The sequence below is a fragment of the Brachypodium distachyon genome, chromosome 2 (assembly GCF_000005505.3).
Source record: "Brachypodium distachyon strain Bd21 chromosome 2, Brachypodium_distachyon_v3.0, whole genome shotgun sequence".
NCBI classification, from domain to species: domain Eukaryota; kingdom Viridiplantae; phylum Streptophyta; class Magnoliopsida; order Poales; family Poaceae; genus Brachypodium; species Brachypodium distachyon.
Window position 1 is genome coordinate 44,898,695 of NC_016132.3, and position 23,158 is coordinate 44,921,852.

General features: G+C 45.7%; 2 protein-coding genes and 1 pseudogene across 2 annotated transcripts; 2 read left to right on the top strand and 1 right to left on the bottom strand.

The window, feature by feature from the left end:
• Positions 1-1,990: 1,990 nt before the first annotated feature.
• On the bottom strand, positions 1,991-7,940 carry LOC100821406 (peptide deformylase 1B, chloroplastic). The gene is made up of 7 exons (XM_024458974.1): positions 7,665-7,940; positions 7,428-7,566; positions 4,520-4,712; positions 3,174-3,284; positions 2,813-2,875; positions 2,342-2,449; positions 1,991-2,248 (listed from the first exon to the last, which is right to left on the bottom strand). The coding sequence occupies exons 1-6, from the start codon at positions 7,867-7,869 to the stop codon at positions 2,351-2,353; spliced, it is 810 nt and encodes a 269-aa protein (XP_024314742.1). The 5' UTR covers positions 7,870-7,940; the 3' UTR covers positions 1,991-2,248; positions 2,342-2,350.
• Positions 7,941-8,951: 1,011 nt separating this feature from the next.
• LOC100832441 (myb-related protein 340) lies at positions 8,952-10,251 on the top strand. The gene is made up of 2 exons (XM_003566878.3): positions 8,952-9,241; positions 9,350-10,251. The coding sequence occupies exons 1-2, from the start codon at positions 9,103-9,105 to the stop codon at positions 9,862-9,864; spliced, it is 654 nt and encodes a 217-aa protein (XP_003566926.2). The 5' UTR covers positions 8,952-9,102; the 3' UTR covers positions 9,865-10,251.
• Positions 10,252-19,859: 9,608 nt separating this feature from the next.
• Positions 19,860-21,557, top strand: LOC100832758 (annotated as a pseudogene).
• The last annotated feature ends 1,601 nt before the right edge of the window (positions 21,558-23,158 follow it).

Below are 23,158 nucleotides of genomic sequence, written 5' to 3' on the forward strand. Positions count from 1 at the left end.
GATACATGTAATATTTTGACAACAATTTAGGATCAGAGAGAGTATATTATTGTAATCTCTTGCAGTATGTAAGCGTTAGAAACAATATAACACAACATGTTTGCTACATGGTACTACTGGGTAAACATAGTGCCAACAAATCACTGGGTGAAGATAATTATTGTTGACATAGGCAAAGGATGCTAAAGACAATGTTCAATACTGAAGAACTGAATTAATATTCAGAAATAGATTGTCAAAATATATAGGTCTGCATGACCAACAGAGTATTCTGATTGATCGATGGAAAAAGTTTGTTTTCGCACTTGGACAAAAGGAACATAGAACTGTTATCAAGGCAAACTGAAAATAAAGAGCGACAATGCAGCCAGCTTCTAGGCAACAAATGCTAATAGCAATGCAACCTACAACTTTTATATTCAGTACATATATCAGTGAGGTGCAAAAGGAAAATGTGGTTTTGATAGGTTCAGCTCGAAAGATTTTGACAAATGGTAAAAAACTGTCCCAAATTGATCAACATAATTATAGAAGAGTGGTGTACAAAAATAGGATAAGTGAACTACTCGTAAGAACATCAAAAAGAAGTGACCTTGCTAATTTGAACTAAACCCGACAAGAATTTAGGATTGGAGGGAGTAGTTATGTAGGTTTATAATAACATTTGAGGCATCAGAATTTGTATGATCTTTCTAGCATTAGAACTAAGCAATAATTGGCTATTTTCGAACAAAAAGGGAACTGGTGATAAGTTATAATAGTAGATACGCGGATTAGTGCAACAGGTATCACTTCTATGCTGAGAACAAAGCTCAGACTTGATGAGCTACTAAATGGCCTTGAATAAGCAAAACAACAGGAAATTTACATACCATGCTTTGGAAATGATAAACGAACTACAAATGATATAGTGACACCAATGGCCCTAGATAAGCAAATAGGTAACGGAAATATTAAGAAGCATCAGAACTAAAAGACCAGAAGCAGCACATACATTGCTGGTCCTTTCAACGTTATCATGATACCATATAGGGGAAGAATACAAGTAATGAACATAGACATTATAGCAAAACATACATAAATATGAAACAAAAATTAGATAAAAGATGTTGTCATGCAAAAACAATTGTGTTTCTCCAAATCTGTCAACCATGCACATGGAAGTGTGTCCACTATCAGAAAACCCATATGTGGGGAGTATTTATTTTACATTAACTGTAAATATCGGTCCCTCTGGTGTTAATTACCTATCATTTTCATGTGCGCGGAACAAGGAATGAGATAAGCCCTTAGTTTTGGCTTATATATACCCATCTCTATCATCACTACCAACACTAACTAAACAAAATGTTGCCTAAAAAATCAAAATTACAAGCATTTGCAGAGCAAAACTAATTTACTAAACATCTATTTTCGGATCTTACTACCATTTACCACATTTTAAGTACTCCCTCCGACCGGTATTACTTGTCTCAAATTTGCCCAAATACAGATGTATCTATGTGTAAAAAGCGTCTAGATACATGTAATATTTCGACAAGTAATTCCGGCCGGAGGGAGTATAAAAATATTATTTTAAAATAAAGCTATGTACAAAGGTCACATGAAACCATATTATTAGGGAATTTACATCAAATATGAAAAGAGTAAACACCCATACTCACAGTGAGTCATTTGATCAACAAGACAATGGACCACATCCACCAATTTCATTGAGAAACTACTACCAATGTGCAGAGAACATTCTTGTTGCTAGCCACCAATGATAAAACACACAATGTTCCTTATTATGTTGGTCAAACAGCACGCATGAAGTTTCAAGTTTGCATGGGGTTTTTGGCACCAGATTTGCCACAAATGAAAGATTATGACGTCTTAGTGATTTGTTAGATAAACAAACATCAGTGGTATACACTAAAATGAGGGCGGGACTTTTTATTTGTAATGTACTTTTAAATTTGATAAAAGAGGTCATGAACAATCTCGTGGATAAAGAGAAAGTACGGTATTTCCTAAATATCATGATATGCAAACAAAAATCCTTTCAGACATTAATCCTTTGAAATAATACTTCATTCATAAATAGTAACTATTCTGTTTGTCATTTCACTGACATTGCACGATAGCTAGACATAGCGGAACTACCAAAACTAGAATGACAGCAGTATGTGTTAACGGGCATAACCAACTGTTCTACAAACTCTTCAATGTGAAGCTTGGCTTGAAGCATTTGGTAAATTTGCAGAACCTGTTTGTACAGTAGCAGACAAAGTTTATAGCATTTCCTAATAGAACATGAAAAATACACGAACTAGATAGGTATAAAATGAAGGAGACCTACCAAAAGTCATCATCTTGAAAAACTAATGACATCCTTTGTCCCTCTGTAGTTTTCAATAGTTTCAGGGCTTGCTTGTCCTGTTGTTTCCTCGTATTTGTCCTCCAGCTTCTATTGTAAAAGAGAGAGAGTTTGACTTCATGTACGCAAAAATTTGTAAAATAAGAACTTGTAAATACACGCAAGTAGGCTTAAAGATATCTTTCTGAACAGGTTATTCACAATTACATGGAAGGTGCCTTAGCTGATAGGATGCTGAGATGAGAAAGTTACATAAGCAAATATACCAAACCTTGATCAACGAAAAAAAAATGTGAGTTCAGCACTGACCCACTATTCCATTACTAACAACAACTCTTTAGATTTTTGCTATTTTGTTTTAAGAGAGCATATAAGCAAGACAACTAATATCAAATGATATTGCCAATGCAAGTTCCCTGTTTAGTGTTTTGTATTAGAATCACATTCACTAACCTTCAGCTCCTCACGTATGCTATCAACAACATCCACAGTCATTCGGTCGAAGAAAAGAACCCCCTGCAAATCCACAACTAAATGGTCAGTGATCAAATCATATGTTATGCAATGTGCTTCTATCCCAATATAAACCCTTCATTACAAAAAAGAAGAAGGATATCCTTAGGCCCAGTTTGTTTGTTGGATCAAAACTAACACGGACAGGGAAAAATAAAATGCAATCTTGAATTCTTGATTAGTTAAGCATTGAATATTTGAATATGACGTCCACACGAACAAACTCAGGTGAAAAGAGTTGCTTCAAAACTCTTGCGAACAGAAATGGCAAATTTAAGTTTGATCATGCTTAAGCACGTACCTGCAAATGATCGAACTCATGCTGGAAAACTCTTGCAGCCAGAGCTGACAATCTAACTTTGATCTTTGCCCCGGTAACATCTTGAGCAGCAATTTTAACGGTGTCTGGTCTCTGCATGAGCACAGTAGTAATCAATCATTCACCTGCAGGTCATACCGCATATTTTGCAGAGTGGTGGTATCTTTTTCCTCCATCTACTTGTAATTTACAGTTTTGTGTGCAAGTGCCAAAGATTTTTTTTATCATCTATTCTTCTTAATCATACAACAGTGAAAAGGAGAAACAATCTCAAATTCCATAAATCAGGAAGATTCGTCCTTTTTTGCAAGCATGCGGAATATAAGAAAACACAAAAATAACCAAAACTAGAAGCAAAAAAGAAGGGTATTATGTTGCATCTAGTCTACCACTTGTTACATATTTCATACTTTTGTTCTATATAAATATTTAGTCCACACTGCATAGATAGTTACAATAATAAGTATGCGAATGTTAGCAAACTTTGAACATAACTCCCAAATCTCAAATTGTTTCGGTCGGCATGTGAAGCATTATCTACCTGCAGTAAGTGGACACAAACTGAAATTCTAGTTTGACAGTTGATACCTGATTGATTAATTATTATTATTTTACGAGAAAACTGTAGGGGAGGCCCAGGCAGTAAAAAAATTGATATATAAAAAAATTACAAGAGACCTGTACAAGGGAAGGGAACAGTTGGCTAGGTATGGTTTCAGCTAAATGAGAGAAGATCCAGATCTTCTTTGAAGAGCCGACCCCAAGAACCAAGGCTAGGACTAATTCCATAAAAGATTGTCCTATTACGCTGCTTCCAAATGTGCCAAGCCGCCATGATAAAAGCCTCTCTGAAGAAAGGCCAAAAGCATCCAGAATGCCTTTAAGGCAAAGTAGTTGTCTAGAACAAGCTTGCATGATGATTAATGTCAACTTGATCTTTTCTAAGCGTAAAGAAATATAAAATCACTTATGCTGTCAGATGCATATGTAATAATGCAGAATGAGAAATTTTAACCACAAACATGACAGATGAAACACATGCCATACTTGCTTTAAAGTGAACACAAATTGAAATTCTAGTTAGACAGTTGGTACATGTTTGGTTTCAGCTGGCTACTTGGTTGATTAATATAAACTAAGATTTTCTAAGCATAAGAGGTTATACAAATGACTTATGCTGTTGAATGCATATATAAATATGCAAAATTAGGAATTCAGCAACAGCACATGAGAAATGAAACACACACTAACTTCGACAATCATGGCAGATGTAACCTCGCCACAGTCAAACATTGATAGAACTGGTATTGTATGGAAACTATTCTCACCAGCACGTTGCCATGTATCCCAGGGAACGACAAACACCCTTCTTCATACACTAATAATCGCTTTGAAAACTTGTAGACAACCGGGTTGACAAGGATAATCTCCTCTCCTTCCCCCTCCACCCCAGCAGGGTTAAATACCATGAGCTGCACGTTCACTCCAACTTGCGGTGCCGAGAGACCAATGCCATCAGTCCTGTAGCAAGAAACCAAAAATTTAATTGAAGCAATACCTTGTCTGATAGCTCTGGTATAACAATCCTATCAGAAAACAGCGGAGAGGCTATGAGGCTATGCTTGGATATTTGCCCCCACTAGAACATACCTAGGTGTCGCGTGTCGAAAGTCGAAACGCGGACAGCGATGTGAACACCCCCGCTTTGTTTGGTGTTGGGGCGCGAGAGTGAGGCAAACACCTTCGTCAACCTCGAGACACAGATTTTACCCAGGTTCGGGCCGCTCGGAGGCGTAAAACCCTACGTCCTACTTGTTTGTATTATGAGTGTGGGTGTATTACAAGGAGGAACATGAGCTCTAGATGAAACCCTGGCACTTGAGGGCTCAGAATCAGAACCGGATTCGAACAGAGAACCCTTTGCTAGGAAGCCATGGACCTCCTTTTATAGTGGTGAGGGGTTACCGCAGTGGCTACAAGGCTTACCCCCTTCTGCGTGTCGCTACAAGAGTTTTCCGCGATACAGACGAATCGGCCCTGGTCGCCTGTCCACTGCTGTTCTGTACATGGGTACAGTAAGGCGCAGGTCTTGTCAGGGCTGGGTTGGTGAAACCCTGCGCGGAAGGCGCTTCGCACGGTCAAAACCAGGGGCGTGGGCTGTCGCATCCAGCCTGTAGCCCTACAGGACGAGGTGTCACGCCACAGCACATGCCGCCCTGCAGAGGGGTTCGTCACGCCTGTGAACAGTGGACCCAGGTGACATCCTCGGGATCACGGGTGCGGAGTGGCCCGGTCGCGGGGCACTAAAGTGCCCGCCCGTGACCGGCTGACGTCACTGCTGACGAGCCCTTCCCAAGAACAAGGGCGCGCGTTCCCAGAGTTGAGAACATGCATCGCTGCCAATACACCCATTCCCAGGGGTGATGGTCTTGGCAGGGTAAAGCATACCCCCACTTGTGGGACGGGCCCACAGGCTGTCGTGGTTCTTCGGATGCTTCTACGTAGAAGAGAGAGTACCAGCAGCCCGCACTCCGTGGACATGGGATACCCTGGTATTCCCAGGGCCGACACTAGGACATGTAGGGTCCACCTGTAAATAAATTAGTACGCCACATAGCCCTGATACTTGAATAAACCAGTCAAGACTCAAGAACGCATTTCGTTAGTCTCAGGTACACTCATGAAAGGGCCAGGCATCCTCATATGCACAAATGACATCTCAATTTGCTGACTTGACAAAAGCAATGCCTATAATATACGGTGTGCCACCCAGATTCACACCCCTAGGATTGACATGGTGTTATGTACCTAATCGGGGTATATGGACATGTCGGGTTAAGTGAGGCACGGGGAGCCTCAAATATTTATCTAGCATGTGTAGTAGATGGGCAAGAGTGTGTGGGCGTGCAGTTAGTGTGTCTAGACACCTTGTACTCCCGCAAAAAGAAAGTGTGTCAATCCTACGTGTACCAGCTTCTAACCACTTATAAACCCTCCAAATTTATAGAACATGGTGCTCATACATTTGCTTAAGACAAGTGAAAACAAGCTCGCTTGGAGAGTCACTTGTGCATTTCTCTCTCTTTCTCAAAACGAGGCAAAAACTTGCCTAATTCATTGATAAAGCACGAGAAAAAACAAACATAAGTACAACCCAGTGCCAGAGCCACTCTGAAGAACACACATGCCATTCAACAATCGTTACGGACAGATGCCGCACGTAGCGAACCCAGACCACCGCCCCGAAGCAAGGCCGCTCAACGAGAGCGCCGCCCAGGGTTCTGAATGCCATTGAAACACTGACCACACAACAATCTGCTTAGAGCACCGAGGCCTTCAAGATGACGACTCCAACGAGCTCACGACGCCGAAGCGCTGCCGTCGCCGGGCCAAAGCGGACCTAAGGCTTTCACCTAAGAACCGACACGGTGGGGGAAGAGGACCAAGACAGACGCCTCCAAGGAGAAAACACGACACCCACAAGCGTCGACGTCGTCACAGCCGACGAACGCCAGCCGAATGTCTTTCGCCAGGTTCCTAACACCAGTGCACGAATACGAGAAAGAAATGGTCAGGGACAGCGGAGCCACCGCCAACCACCCACTCGCTATCCACACAGCCGAGCCGAGCCTCCAGGATCCACAGCCGTCGCCGACAAAGCGACGCTACGAGCACCGCCTGAGGCCACCGCCCCGGCTTCCATGAAGGAGAGCCGCACTCCCAGGGAGGAACCAGACATACGTGCATGCCAACTCGCAGCCATGCCGCCCTAGCTGCCACCACCAGATCACGAGGAAGGCCACCGCCAGGACTGACACCATCCCAGACCACGGCGGTCACTGCACTGGGACCGCTAGATCTCAGCGCAACCGCTGGAGACGTCGCCGCCATGGCCGCTAACGACGCACACGAGCATGGGGAGGCCCAACCGCCAGGGCTTCGTGCAGGGCCTCCTCTGGTGGCGGCACAACTAGGCTTTCTCCTTGAGCCGCCAGAGGCAGGCGACACGGGTCGAGACATGTGTCCTCTAGTCGAGCATGTGCATTTCATGTATAAACAGAAACTACCAAAACACCAGCAGTGCATGGAACGCATCAAGCGAAGAGTGAAACTAACAATTTCATGCACATTCATTAAGAAAGTGCACAGAAACCTGATTCGCATTTCATCAAACAGTTCCAGTGCGCACAGAGAGGACGAAATTTAAAGGCAGCATGGCTCCTCGCCCAAACTCACTTGTACATGACATCGAACATCTCGTCCGCAAGGGTGCGGAGGTTGTTGTCGAAGGTGTTGATGCGCTTGTTGGGTGCCCGCAGGACGGGGTCGGGGTACTTCACGACCTTGAGCGGCGGCTCGAACTGGAGGTCCGCAGCTACACCGTGCAATAACAACAGAGTAAGCAGAGAAGTAAGATAGAGAAGTATAAGCTACGTCCGAGTGTAGAAAGGCTTGTGGAAGGTGGCTCCTAACCTGTGGCGAAGTCGTCGTCCTCGGCAGGCGGGCCAGCGGCGAGGGAGGAGCCGAACCCGCGGCGGGTGCGGGCAGCAAGCGGAATGGCCGGACCGGTCCGTGGTAGGGGCAGGGTCCTAGGGTGGGTCGCGAATAGGGGACGACACGAGGACGCGAAGGCGCGGAGGCGGGGGCAGAGGTGAAGGCGAAGGCGCGTGGCCGCCATGGAACGGCTTCTTCTGGCTTGGTTGGATTATTTTCCCCAATTGTGGACGAAGGCTATCACCGCCTCAACGCTCAACCGCATCCCGCACCATCTTCATCGGACGGCAGTCCACACACATCGCAATAACTGAGGAAACATGGGTCGATCAAGGTCGTCCGTTGCCTTTGCGTAGACAATTTACCTTTTTCTTCTACGGCCCCGCAAAGCCTTCTTGGGCCTGACTAACTATAGCCCATTTGTTCATTTCATTTGCCTCGTGCCAGCCCAAATACCACCGCATTAGCAACGAACACGAAAACTCGTCCTTGTTGAGTTCACGCGACGTCTCTTTCGCTTCGCGCGCGATGCTCTCCATCTTTTCCCCTCTCCACCAGGAAAACGTGCCTACAGCCGATGGAGTAGCCTGGGGGACCCACGCTCATCATCGCATCAATCAATCCACCGTGATCCTTCTCCAAATCCGGCATGTCGCCTAACCAGTTCCGGGGCATGAGTCCAATCGGAATCACTTCCATTTTCAGGTAAGCTGCAGCGAGTGGCCAGCAGGCGATGCGAGAGCGAAAGCACGGATGCACCGCGCATCGGAGCTATGCACGTGCATGATGGAAACTACTCGACTCGTCGATCCATCGATCCATCGCCAGCTGAAAGCGAGAGCGCCCGTTCGCTCGGTCCTCTGAGGTTGCTGGAGACGACGGGATTACAGCTGTGTGTGGTGTTTGGTGTTCTTCACTGTCGAGAAAAGGAAAGAAAGAGGGATGATCCGGCCGCCTTGTGTCGCTCATTCGGCGAGAAGAGTGGTTACAGTCCTTGCCCAATGTTTGGTTACAGTCCTTGCCAATTCTCAGTTCAAATTCATCTAAAAAAATGTCATTTCAAATTTGTTCCAGTTAACCACCATATGTCATCTAAAAAATGTATTAATTTGGGGTTGGTTTAAACTTTCGCTCGCCCTCCCGAAATGGATGCACCTTAAAATAAAGCAGACTTTCCTTGTACCAAAACGAGGCGAGGTTGCAAGTGCCAAGCCAACCGCAAAACAGTGGCATGTGGCTCCAATATGTACACGTGCCATCTAGCACGTATTACCAATCCCGCCTTACGTGCGCCTACAAAAACACCGACGCCTCCCGATCAAAATTCAAGGATCACAGCAATCCATCGGTTTCGACTCCGGAGCACAACACTTCACGTACTACTCTTCAGTTCCAGAAAAGAAAAGAACTGACCACGATGGCCAGGATGATCTGCGGCCGCACGGGCGAGCCGGCGGTGCGCAAGGGCCCATGGACACTGGAGGAGGACCTCATCCTCGTCGGCTACATTTCCCAGCACGGGGAAGGCTCTTGGGACAACCTCGCACGCTCTGCTGGTAAGACTCTCAGTGGACAACTCACACTACTAGTACAAGTTGCTGCAAAGACATGATCGAAGCTCAGTTACAAGGATTTTTGTCTCTGATGTGTTTCGATTCGACCAGGTCTGAATCGCAATGGGAAGAGCTGCAGGCTGCGGTGGCTGAACTACCTGAGGCCGGGGCTGCGGCGCGGCAGCATCTCGCCAGAGGAGGACATGGTCATCCGGGAGCTCCACACGAGGCTGGGGAACAAGTGGTCCGAGATCGCCAAGCACCTGCCCGGCCGGACCGACAACGAGGTCAAGAACTACTGGAGGACCAGGATACACAAGAAGCCGCACCAGAGCAAGCTGCAGCTGCAAGCGCAGCAGCACCCAGGCCTGGACTCCGTGGCCACCAGCGAGTCGGCGTCGGCGTCGGCGTCGACGAGCCAGGCCAGCTCCACCGTCGGAGACGAGTACATGCAGGCGAGCTTCCCTTACCCCGAGCTCACCTGGGTCGCCGACCAGTCCGATGTGGGCGCGATAACGACGCGGTTCTTCTCCTCGTCCGACGACTTCGGCGACAACGTTTGGAACGTCGAGGACAGGTTCTGGGAGACTCTGCCGTTTGCAGACCCAGTGTACGAAGCACTATAGGATAGGGTGGGCACGCTGCTGTGAGCAAAGCAAACCCGCTAGGGATACACAGAATATAGAACGCGAGCTGTCATTCTGTACTACTTGGAGTTGGAGGCAGCCATTTCCCAGAGCTTGCTTGGTCTCGCTTCGTTTCGGTGATTCCATTTTTTTTCGCGAGGTGAAGGCTCTGCAGTCTTCACTTCCTGGACTACAGCATACTAGAGAACTGCTGGCAAAAGCAGAGTAGTACATGCCATGTCTTATCTTCTGAGGTATATATGCTGTAACAGTACTGAAAATTTTGGCGATAAAAAAAAACAGCGCGTGTGCTTTGTCAGATAAGCTAAGGAATGTAACGAGCAGTGCCGTAATTCAGAGTTTGACACCGTATTTTTAAGCATTTTAGATAGTGAATCATGGTCGCTCAAATGAATGAACAGCTTGGTTATTAATACATTTGCACTTTCAATTTCTGATCAGCTCGATCAGCAAGCGGTTTTTATGGCGTGCTCTGAAACTCGAAGTATGCTCCACGTTGCACCCTCGTGTCCCATTTCTCATTTCATGCTAGTATAAACACATGGATAACACATGACTCCGTGCTTGCATTGCACAGAAAGTAGAGGCAAATTAAAGAGTCTCCCTACTAACTTTCTTACGAGGATTGGTTGGATGACACTTGGATAGATTTTTCAAGGACTATTCATTTACTTCTTCTCTTTCGACCTGTCATCTACTCCTTCTGATCCTAAATTGTTGTCATTGTTTTAGTTCAAATTTACACTAAAATAAAGACAAGAATTATGGATCGGAGGGAGTATATTTCTATCTCATCCACCCCGCTCCTTTTCACATGTCTCCTTGCTACTAACTCAATGCAGATAGAGATAGCTCCAATTACTTGCTATAGGGTAACTTGGGGCCACCTACACATGGGTTATCCGACCTTGGGGTTCATATGTCAGTGGCCCACGTTACCTCTGCAGTATTTTAGGGGGCCCACTGCCACGCAAATCCATCTTTCCTCTAATTTGTTCTCTTCGTGGGTACCAAGATATTATTATTATCTTGAAATTTCTTACAAGATTCAAACTGAACTCATATTCTAACCAAATCTTGTAACGATTTGATGAAATTTCTTCTTCTAAATTCAGTTAAGGGTTGGGATATTTCTACTTTCGAATTTTAAACCATTTGCCTCACCGCCCTAGCCACTCGCCGCTAAGCCCCAGAGGCACGGATGAACTTTTCCAACAATGGTAAATGACACCGTACTTTCTTTCTTCCCCTTCTCCCATCCTCCACGAAGCTCTTGTGCTTTATTCTGGCCCTCACAACAATGCAATGCGACTGCATCGTTCATGAGATGTTCGCATGTTTGGATCACAAACCGAACATTCTTCATATACTTCCTCCGTCCCAAAATAACTATCGTGTATTTATACAAGATTTTATACAAATTCACGACACTTATTTTGGGACTGAGGGAGTAGATTTTTATCTCAGAAACATGCTTGCGTAGTTGCGTGAGAGAACTACATTTGTGTCTAAATGCACTCAGAACCTGCTTGCAGTACCGATTGAGTACAATTCTTTATACGAATATCCATGAACCCCAGTAACATCTCGATGATTCGGTTCTAAAAAACATTTTGGAGGGGAACCACGGAGAAGCAGGTCCCCTGACGTAGAGTTGATGACGTTGCAGTCACTCACATGTGGGGCCAGGTCCGCTTCAAAGTCACTGAATTTACGTCGGGAGAACCACCTTCGAAAACTAGACTGCACCTTTTTGTAATGATCTGTTTAGTTCAATTTAATAAAAAACATGTATAATGGCATTTACCGTCGTGCTCCAGGTCACTTCAAAGGTATTATTTTTCTACTAGAGCTGAATCATCAAGCTAATTAATAAGTCAACTATTTGTTATATTTTCTCCTTCAGAAAATTACTTCTTAAAGTACATCTCAAAGTATAAGAAAAAGTGTAGCTTTGGAAAGTGTCATTGTAGTCTGAGGTGGAGCCTTGGAGTATATAAAATGGATTGCATTATTATAGAGGAGCGTTGAGATTGAAAAAAAGTGTAAGAAAGAATAGCACAAAGACCAAAACTTTAACGAATTTGCTATTGATCAGGCGCCTGAGAAATAAGTATTTCTCAGTCAACGCGCACGGACTGTCCATCTCTTTGCTCGTGCAGAGATTGGTGCGTTTTCTTTTTTCTGTGTGTTGTTTCGCTGTGGGCTGTTGTTGGGGCGAAGTTTGTGGGCTGTTGTTTCGCTGTGGGCTGTTGTTCACGCGTGTGGGCTTTTGGGCTTTTTTTTCAGGGGGGCCTATCCGACAGGGTGATGGCAGCTATGCGTGTTCTTATGGAGAGAGTCATTCCACTGATCGGTTTTCTTCCCGAGAGACCAGGTCCGGAGGGGAGGCAGTGGGATGGGTGTCCGGTGCTGGGAAAGTTTTTTTTTTTGTGCTGTTAGATGCATCAGTTTTTGATACTCCATCCGTCCCATATTAAGTGAGTTTCTATTACATGTATCTAGACGCTTTTTAGACATAGATACATCCATATTTGTATAAATTTGAGTCACTTAATATGAGACGAAGGGAGTAGAATTTTGTATGCTGGTCATGTCACTGGGAGGGGGGCAGTGGTTTTATTGAATTTTTTTCTGGGGTGAATGCCTTGCATATTTGCTCTAGTCCACTCTCTACAAACTTTAGGAATTAACACATCAACTTACGTTGATTTTATTTTTCTATAACACCATGATAGCAGTGAGCATGTTTATTTTGTTTCCATCAATGTATAGTATTTCAAGATGGTCATTTACTGTATGATTTTTAGGTTTGTAGATAGGTTCAGCATGTTGTCATAGACCTAGCGACAGGGTGTCTCATTTTTGTATTGGGCTTTGCAAGCTTTTTCCATTAACTTTGTGTGTTTTCTGTATAGAGATCATGGCTCGTCGTTGCAATGAGTGCACGAGTTCGATGTACTGTGCAAATGCCCTGATGTTTGTCATTCAGCCTTCACAATCCCCATGGTTGAATGGATCGCCTGGACGATTTCGCTGAGAATTTCGTTGTTGTCATGGACTGCCATGGGTTCAAGTATGACTTGCACATCCAAATTGGGAACGACCACACTTTGCTATGCAGCGCTTAGCGGAAACTTTTTGCAAAGACCCACAATTTGAAGGCTGGCGATAGTGCGTACTTCTCAGCTGCGGAGTATGGCACTGTTTTTAGGGCTGCGTTAGCGGGCCAGCTCAATGATGTCGTGCACAACATGTATCAATATGTCCAACTTATCAAAAGGAGTTTTGGGGGTTTTGCATGTGCAAGTTCGTATGGTCGAAGAGGAGGCGAGTTGCACACCATGCATCAATATGTGCAAGTGGGCAAAGGATGTTTTCAAGGTGATTTTGCTATTTCTCGACATTATGGACCGTTGATTTTTGTGTTAAGATTCGTGAACCCAAGATGTTATTTATGTTGGTCTTTCTCGTGAATTTATCCTGGCGTGGCCGGTTGCAGTCATCCGAGCAGGCCATCCGGGATGGGCTGGCACGTGGCTTGTCCGTGTGGCTGGGGCCTTTTTGGTTGTTCGTTTTTTAGGTTCGTGGGCTTTTACCATCAATGTGCATCTGTCATGTTTTTTTTTCTTTTTTGATTGATAGTTATACTTACTTAAAAATAGTTTTGAACCGATTGGCACTGCGCGAGTGGGCCAGACCACTAAACCAAACACATCAGTGTTCCATGGTCCCACGCTAGTGCCTCTATCGGGCAAAGCTTTTCCCTTTGTATTCTTTTTGTGGACGGCAACTTGTTTAAGTTGCAGAAACCAATTTAGATAAGCCGTACTTCTTTTGTGTGTAACAATGGTTATAAATATGTTGAGCCTCACTAATTTCAATTGTTTTTAAAAAAAATATGAAAGAAGAAACAAGTTATTTTCCTAATTCTCCCTTTTTTGTGTTCTTGTTGTCTGTCATGTATATAAAATCTCTATGGGTTTTGCTAAATATACGTTGTCCAAGAAATAGGTATAGGATAAGTCGATTTGAGTTTTGATGCAAGTTGCACAAGACCACTCCTCATGTGTAATTCGGTTTTTTTGTTAGTTGGTCATGTCTCGTATTCATGTGCAACTAGTTTTTTCGAGTCAGCTGCACATCACCTCTCTTGTTGTGTAACTAATTACTCCCTCCGATCCTAAATTGTTGTCGAAATATTACATGTATCTAGACGCCTTTTAAGAATAGATACATCCATATTTGGGCAAATTTGAGTCAAGAATTTAGGATTAGAGGGAGTAGTTTTTTAGGGTGAGTTGCACATTACTGATATTTATTTTGTGAGTTGCACATCATCTCTCCTGATGTGCAATTTAGTTGTTTTAGGGGATGAATTGCACATTAAGACTCGTGATGCGCAACTGAGTTCTCTTTAATTTTAGTTGTGCATGATCTCTCATGATGTCCAATTTAGTTGTTTTAGGAGATGAGTTGCACATTAATACTTGTGATGTGCAATTGGCTTTTTTTAGTTGCGGATGATCTCTCGTGCTGTGGAGTTTAGTTGTTTTAGGAGATGAGTTGCACATTAAGACTCGTGATGTGCAATTGATTTTTTAATTTAGTTGCCCATGATCTCTCGTATTGTGCAATTTAGTTGTTTTAGGGGATGAGTTGCACATTAAGACTTGTGACGTGCAACTGATTTTTTTTTAATTTAGTTGCACATGACCTCTCATGTTGTACAATTTAGTTGTTTTAGAGATGAGTTGCCTATTAAGACTCGTGATGTGCAATTGTTTTTTTAGTGCAATTTTTTGTTCTTTTAGGAGACGAAGTGCACATTAAGACTCATGATGTGCAATTGGTTTCTAATGCGCAACTCATTTTTCTTTTCAAGGGCGGTGGCGGGGGGGGGGGGGGGGAGTATGGCAGTTTTTTTTTAATGTGTTAGACTCCACATAAAAAAAATTAGCGTGATTTTTGAGCTCAATATTTTTATGAAACCTAGCGCAATTGTCGGTGGGTGATGAGGCGCGGTCCTATTTTTGTGATGTGTTACACCACTCAATCATTTTGATGAAAAATGTGCAACTGGCGCTTTTTTTTGTGTAATATCGGCATTTTGTTCAATGTTCTTTTTGACAAATCGAAAGGGGTCATACACAATCCCATCCCATGAATATTTAAATAGTAAGCCGGTTGCACATTTGATTTCTAATGTGCAACCCATATTATTATTTTTCCAACAGGCGGTGGCATGGGGCATGGAGGCGGGTCTGTTTTTGCGATGTGTTACACTGCGCTTTAATGTTTTTAGCGTGATTTTTGAGGTCAATATTTTATGAAACCTAGCGCGGTTGCACATTTTGATGAACAATGTGCCACTCTTATTTTTCAATGGCCGCTGGTGACGGGAGGGCACGCGGGCCTATTTTGGGATGTGTTACACCCCTCTCAGTGCTTTTAGTGTGATTTTTTAGCTCAACAGTTTACAAAACTTAGATGCTTGCACATTTTGATTTCTTATATGCAACTCATAATTTTTTTTCAACGGTTGGTGTGGCGAGGGGCATGGCAGCTGCTCTGATCCTATGTTGTGTTACACCACACTTGATTTTTTGTAGTGTGCTCAATATTTTATGAAACCTAGCGGTGTACATTTTGATAAACAATGTGAAGCTTTTTGGAATAGGTTAACCTGTAGCATCATAGATGTCCTCTCGGTGCATGATGTTCTTGTTGGTTGCTTTTTCTTCAGGTTCTGCTACTCCCTCCAACTTATGTTACTTGTCTCAAATTTGTCCAAATATGTATGTATCTATGTTTAAAAAGCGTCTAGATACATGTAATATTTCGACAAGTATGGGCAAAGGGATTACGTGATTCTCCATATTACAGTCTAAAATCAAATACGGAGTACTTTTGACGGGGAGTGCGTGCGAGAGATGTGCAGGGAGAGGAGGGGTGGCTATCGCTCTGGGGTAAAGGAGCAAGAAGAGATCTAGAGCTTACGTAGTTTGGATTGATTTTGTTTTTCTTGATACTGACTGAGGTTACGAGCCCCGTCCAAACAAAAAAAAAAGACTGAGGTTACGAGCCCATACATAGAATGATATACAAGCGCATCTGTCCACAAGCCCACAGAAGACAAAAGCCCACACAAGGCAAAAGCCCATACAAGACACAACAGAACTACGTTCAGAAGGGCCAGATTGTTGCTTTCGGGAGCTTCTCAGGGGAACGACGCCGATGTGTATCGCACGGTGTACATGGATCGACTGAGATATAAGAGATTTCCTTATTTCTCAGGCGATTGATCAATAGTCAGACCCAAACTTTAATTGTTAGGCGAGCTGCTCCCTGCTCCTCGTGTTTCATTCTATCAAAACTTTTGCCCTTTGCTGAACGAACAACCAAATGTGGAAGGGAGCATCAATGATTTCTAGAGTAACCCTTGAAATGGGAAATTGGACACGAGGTATATATAAGGAAGCGTGATCAAGTACGGAGTACGTGCTAACTCCATCCACCTGTCGATTTCTGAGGGGGGGAAACTGGTGAGATAGAGAGATCGTGTGCATATGCATTTGCTATCCAAAGTATGCAGAAAACACAATGGTGCCTAATTGGCTGCAGTTGAGTTAGTAACCTGTCATGCTAAATCAAAGCAACAGCTGCGTAATCTGCGGAGTACTAATCTTCAAGAGTTCACCACAAAAATTTCGCATTGAGTTTAACTGCAGCACAATATTTGTACTTCATGCTTGGTTGCAGAAGCAGAACCACGGCAGCGCGCCTGGGCCGTGTGCCGAACTACCGGACTTGCCAGGCCGTTCTATCCAGCCCCACAATAAACACAGCCTGCCTGATGGCCCAGGAGAACTCAAACTTTGAGTTGCTTCTTCTGTGACTTTTTTTTTAGAAATACACTACAAACGCAGACGCTCACAACACGCGCATATACTCATCCCTATGAACGCACGCACGCACATTCTACCCCTGTGAGCACCTCCGAAAGACAGAGCCGACAGATCTCGAGGAATTGACGAAGTCACCGCAAACGTCTCGCTGTTGACGTACGTCACCTACCACTGAAAGAATAGCGCCGGTTAATTTTGGAATAATCCAGGAAAATATGACACCCATCTGATCCACCACAAGGAACCAAATCACCTGAGTTAGGCTCAGTTCACGCTTCTTCTATGACTTTGAAGTCATTCTCTGGTCGTTCTCGGGAAGATTTTGCGGTCCAAGTACGTTTAACGCTCACGGCTTCTCATCTTTTTATATGGGCGATTCAAGTGGCTTTTTGAAACCTTTGAAGGTAGTCAAGTTCGTGCAGGGGTACGAGTGGCGATGCTGGCGCTCCAGCTAATTGCAGTTCTTTTGTTGAAGCTTGGAGAATATTTCGCGTTGCAAAGATTGATCATACCATGGAGAATATATTTTCGAGAGATTTCATTGTAATTCTTAGTCATAAGGGTTACTTTGTAATTCCTTGTGTCTATGATCCGAAGCATTTTACCTGTAATGACAGGTAATTCTAAAAAAAAATATAGGGTTAGACCTGGGCACCCTGGCTGCACAACCCCAAGCTCGGGCAGTAACATGGCGTAGGAATCTCATTCGTGGCGCTGGCATGCCCACAAGTGAATCTGAATTAGTCAATCCATGCATTTGCTCGTGCGATCTACCTTTGTACTCATGAGGTGGAATACCATTGATCTGGTCACGCTTAGGCGAAGTCTTGGAGGTAGCCCCCATGGTTTAATTCTGGAGGATACCATGGTGGTTTCAATCAGAGTCATGGTGACGCGATGGTGGCTTAACATCGTTTCGTTCATAGTCACTGGTTGGATCTGGAAACGACACATGTCTCCTCTTGTTGGTGAGGTGTCTCTGTGCTGATATTTGGTCTTAATTAGCTTTCAAGATGAAAATCCATAACCTAGTCTTTAGTCAGATAGTTCTAACAATTTTGGTGTGCATGTAGTCTACTTCTTAAAGAGGTTTCTTCGGAACAACAGTGACTTAGACATAGCTGATTTTCTGTCATTACTGACCACGATGCAAGTACTCAATGGTCAACTCTCAGGTCGAGAAACATCTCTTGATGTGGTTGTTGAGTTGTGGGTGCATGACTCCCTTCAGCAAGTTTCAAATTTTTGTCTCACAGTTTACTAAGGGGTTTCCATAAAAAAAAGTCAACTCCTAAGTCAATGTTTCAGCTTTGTTTGATGAAGTATCTTCTTTGTATACCCGAGAATAGAGAGACCGAGGTATTGAATTTCCTTAGGGAAAGAAATTCTAGCTAGATGAGCTGCGTGATTTCCAGTTTCAGAAAATAAAATAGTCTCCTGATTATCCACGAACATCCCGAGTGATGTTTACACGTAAGGTCTCATTTGGCAGCCCGGTATTTTGGCGAAAACACGTGTATGTTACCAGTCCAGTTTAAGACACTGAAATCCACTCGACGACTCATTTGGCAATTGGGTTTGTACTAGTGTCGGCCCGGGTAAAAAGTCAGAAAACACGTGGAATCAAGGGGTATTTGAGACGCGAGCCTACCTCGGGTTTTTTACTCTCCTCAGATCGCAGCCAAGGCGGGCTCGCCAACCACACAGCAGCACACGCAGCTCGCTCCTGCCGGCGACTCCGTGGAGAATATGGGGTCCATACTGTACGTCCGCTACTTCTCTGCTCCGCCGGGTCGCGTTTACTCTCATGTCCATACCAACTTCATTCTTTCCGGCCAGAGCACCGCCCTCTCCCTCGCCGGATCGCTGCCAAGGTTCATCAGAAAGCGTCAGCCCACCAAAGCTGTAGCTTGAATCATTTTTGTCCTGAAGCACTTATGTCTCACGTGAAAGCTTGTACATGCTCGTGTTGTGGGCATAAACCTTGATACAATCTTGTTGCGGACTCATGTGAGAGCTTCTACATGCTGGTACATGCTCGTGTTGTGGGCATTGCAACTAGCTTGCTTGCTGTCAGTTTGTGCTGAAGTTGCAACCAAATTAACCATGTGTGCCAAACGAGGGGATCGGATGAGACTATTAAAGTGGAGAGAGTATTGGGGCGGAAGAAAAATATTGGGTGAATGAAGTGTTTTCACCCAATTCCCCTGTGTATAATATCCAATAATACATTATAAATCACTACGACCAAACGAGGCCTAAGCGGTGAAGACGCGTCCATGTTCAGAGACTGCCGCAAGTGATGCATCTAGAGTTTTGGACCGACTGCTTGCTTCCAAGTTGCAACAGTCAAAGGGGGACCCGGACGCATGTACTGAACACTGATTGGGTTGGATCTCCGAATGCAAAGATCTCCGGTACGGAATAGTATTTAGTTTTTGATGAAAGAATAGCAGATGCAATGTCTTTGCATTACGACGAGGAAATGTTACGAAACAAGGAACGTGCTCCGAAAGAGAGACTCCGAAAGTGCGAGGACTAGAAGCTGGGAAAGAAAAATAGAAAAGGCTCCGAATCTGCCCTTGCAGTTCGGTTGTATAAAACCTCCTAAGGATGAATGTTGTTTCCTTACTCAGTTACCATTACGATGGCGTTGGTCAACATTACTCATCCGACAGTGACTTTGCAATAATTTAGTACTCCAGTCTACTACGGAGTACTTATCTGAAGTTCTGAGCCATTTGTCTGGGCAATTTCTTTTGAACACTAAGTCGTACTGTACAAGAAAACACAAGAGGACCATAGCAGATTGAGCAAATCAATTAGTCTACGTCTTACGAGAATGTTAGATGTAACTATATCCACCAAACAAATGAAACCAAACGTCGGTTCAGAATCTTGCATGTGAAGGTGCAAAAACTTGAACGGCACCCCAAGTAAATCTGGGTGACCGCGATCACCAAGTCAGGATAAGCTTTTGCCTGGTATCTTCCTAGGTGCATCCGACAGCGAGAGCTCAATTATTTTGGTCTACAAATACACGGCTCTCTTCTTGGTAACTCTGAAAGTTGCCGGGCGTGCCTCCTTGCCATTCTTGCTTTATACGGAGTCTCCACCATCCTCGTAAGATAACCACCCCAAAAAGGTAGCACGGCTACTGTTGTTGTCACAAGAAGATCAGCGTAAGGGGCGCATCAATGGCTATGAAAGACGAGCAGCAGCCGCCGCTGCACATCCTGTTCTTCCCGTTCCTCGCCCACGGCCACCTCATTCCGATCGCCGACATGGCCGCACTCTTTGCCGCTCGCGGCGTCCGGTGCACCATCCTTACCACGCCCGTCAACGCTGCCATCATCAGCTCAGTCATTGACCGGGCCAACGACGCTTCCCGGCAAGGCACCGGCTTCCCAGAGAGCGGTGAAGCTTCTCCGAGAGCCGTTCGACAGGTTCTTGGCTGTGCACTCCCACTTCGACGCCGTGGTCTCCGACAGCTTCTTCAGTTGGTCCGTCGATGCCGCCGCGGAGCACGGCATCCCGCGCCTGGGATTCCTCGGCACCAGCATGTTCGCGCGGTCCTGCAGCGACAGCATGCTTCGGAACAACCCGCTGGAGACTGCCCCCGACGAACCCGACGCCCTCGTTGCCCTGCCGGGGCTGCCGCACCGCGTCGAGCTCAGGCGGAGCCAGATGATGGACCCCAAAAAGCTGCCGGACCACTGGGAATTCTTCCAGAGCGTCAACGCCGCGGACTAGAGGAGCTTCGGCGAGCTGTTCAACAGCTTCCACGAGCTCGAGCCCGAGTATGTCGAGCACTACCACACGACCCTCGGTCGCCGCACGTGGCTCGTCGGGCCGGTCGGGCTAGCCAGCAAGGACATGGCCGCGAGAGGCACAAACACTCTCTCGCCAGACGCCGACAGTTGCCTGCGGTGGCTTGACACCAAGGACGCCAACTCCGTGGTGTACGTCTCGTTCGGCACGCTCACCAGTTTCTCTACAGGGGAGCTGCGAGAGCTCGCCCGCGGCCTCCATCTCTCCGGCAAGAATTTCGTGTGGGTGCTCCGTGGCGCGGGCGCCGAGTCCTCAGAATGGATGCCTGAAGACTTCGCCGAGCTGATGGAACGCGGCGAACGCGGCTTCATCGTCCGGGGATGGGCGCCGCAGATGCTCATCCTGAACCACGCCGCCCTCGGCGGCTTCGTGACGCACTGTGGATGGAACTCGACGCTGGAGGCCGTGAGCGCCGGCGTGCCGATGGTCACCTGGCCGCGGTACGCAGATCAGTTCAACAACGAGATGCTCATCGTGGAGGTGCTCAAGGTGGGTGTCAGCATCGGCGCCAAGGACTATGCGTCGTCTGTGGAGACACACGAGGTGATCGGCGGTGAGGTGATCGCTGAATCCATCAGCAGATTGATGGGTAACACCGAGGAGGGCGACGCGATACAGAAGAAGGCCAAGGACCTCGGTGTTAAGGCAAGATCCGCGGTGGAGAACGGTGGTTCCTCGTACAATGATGTTGGGCGGCTGATGGAGGAGTTAATGGCCCGCAGGAGTTCCGCCAAGGTGGAGAAGGTCCGGACGACTGATGGATTATGATCCGACGACTGATGGATTATGATAATTGCCGACATTATATCATGCGTTCCCAATATTAGATGTGGCTATTTCTCCCTCGACTGATTTTCAAGTAATAGGCCTTAAATACAAGTGGACAAATCAGATCCGTTGGTTTAAGATATAAGACATTCCCGCTCTCTACTCTCACACGGTTTAAGATCCGACGGTCAAACATATCAACTGTTCTCTAATTAAAATCAGTCAACTTCTCAATAGCGAACCAAATTTTATTTTAACCATTATATTTATGGTCACGATAAACAAACGATAATAACACACAAGCCCACAAGAAATCGGATCAGAGACATATATGACTTTGCAATCGGCCAAATCGGATCATGTGCAAGGCGATGAATCCGGGCAAAACCTCCGTTCAGTGCAAACTTGCAAACTATTATCGTAGACCAATGGATAAAAAAAGTGCATGTTGTAGTAAACTAAAACCCTTATATGGGCCGGGCCGTAAATTCTACGTGGTGACGACTAAGTCAACATTTCCCAGCGTGAGTCAAGATGCCCACGTGGCGTAGTCAATCCTACGTGGCAAAGGAAGACAAGTCAACAAGTCAAGCCTCTCATGACATGGTCAAAAGGTGAAATGAGCTAGAGCAGCGGGCAAGAAAGGTGTGGGGATGTGGCTTTTAGTCCATGGTGGATCATGGACCAACCCTCACTTCCCCACATGGTGCACACAAAAATTATGGACCAAGGAGCTACTTTTACCATTTTGCCCCACTTTTCTCTCTCCCTCAATGGTAGCCATGATCTTTTGTCATGTACCCCTAGGCTATAAATACCCCCCATGGGGGCATGTATCATTCATTCTCAACTTGAATAAACTCAAGAGGAGAGGGCTAGAGTGCTCCCTCTATGGTTCGCTCTCGTGCGCCGCTCTCGACTAAAAGTCGACCGGCCTCGAGAAAGTCTTCTAGAGGACTCTAGTTTCGAGGTTCCGAGCTAACCTTGGTTGGCACGGGCTCGAAGAAGAAGGGGTTGGGTTAGAGTTCCGAGGGTATCCTAACCTCGATACCTGGAAAGACGCGTTCGGTCCAAATACGAGGCGGCCCTAGCGAATCTCTCGCTAAAGGTGTCTTGGGAAGATCAGCTCGGCCCAAGCACTTGGCTAACAACCCCCTCGAAGCCTTTCCTAACATAGGATTAAGTCGCACCCGCAGAGTCGACCGAACCTATTAAAGAAATATCGACGTGTCAACTCGTCCAAGTGTACGGCGACCTTCCCTATAAGGGCGGCGTACACGCCCTAATTTTATACCCGCACTTGTGCCATCGAGCATTAGCACCCCTTACTCTAATTGTTGTCGTGAACAACAACAGTGGCGCTGTCCGTGGGGACCCTCCCCACAATTCAAGATTTAATGGCCCCGACGAAGCCTACTTCTTCGGGTGCCCAACTTGCCGCGAAGTCTACACGGTTGCAAACGAAGAAACCAAGTGCCTCGGGAGCTCCCGAGGAAGAAGGAATCCTCACTAATCCGGACGTTGCCGCAAGCATGGTCGCTACGACGGAAGTCGTGTTTGCCCCTTCTCTCCCGTCCGTCCCGGAAGGAACCGAGGTGCTCGAAACCGTCGTAGGCGGTCCCTCGACACTCACCAACGTGGTGGCAAGGATCGGCGAGCTGCCTACGGTTGCTGCTCCCGCAGGGGATACAGAACTCGCCATGCCTCGCTCGATGGGCTTCGCGCCACCTTCCCTACAACTGGTAGTGACCTTGCCCTCGGAACCT

Bases quoted from the DNA above. Each gene is read 5' to 3' on its own strand.
- LOC100821406 (XM_024458974.1), bottom strand. From the start codon at position 7,869: ATGGCGGCCACGCGCCTTCGCCTTCACCTCTGCCCCCGCCTCCGCGCC. The intron at 3,285-4,519 runs GTGAGAATAGTT...GTGCTCATGCAG, and splicing joins GGATACATGGCAACGTGCTG to AGACCAGACACCGTTAAAAT. The intron at 2,876-3,173 runs GTACGTGCTTAA...GTGGATTTGCAG, and splicing joins ATGAGTTCGATCATTTGCAG to GGGGTTCTTTTCTTCGACCG.
- LOC100832441 (XM_003566878.3), top strand. From the start codon at position 9,103: ATGGCCAGGATGATCTGCGGCCGCACGGGCGAGCCGGCGGTGCGCAAG. The intron at 9,242-9,349 runs GTAAGACTCTCA...CGATTCGACCAG, and splicing joins CAACCTCGCACGCTCTGCTG to GTCTGAATCGCAATGGGAAG.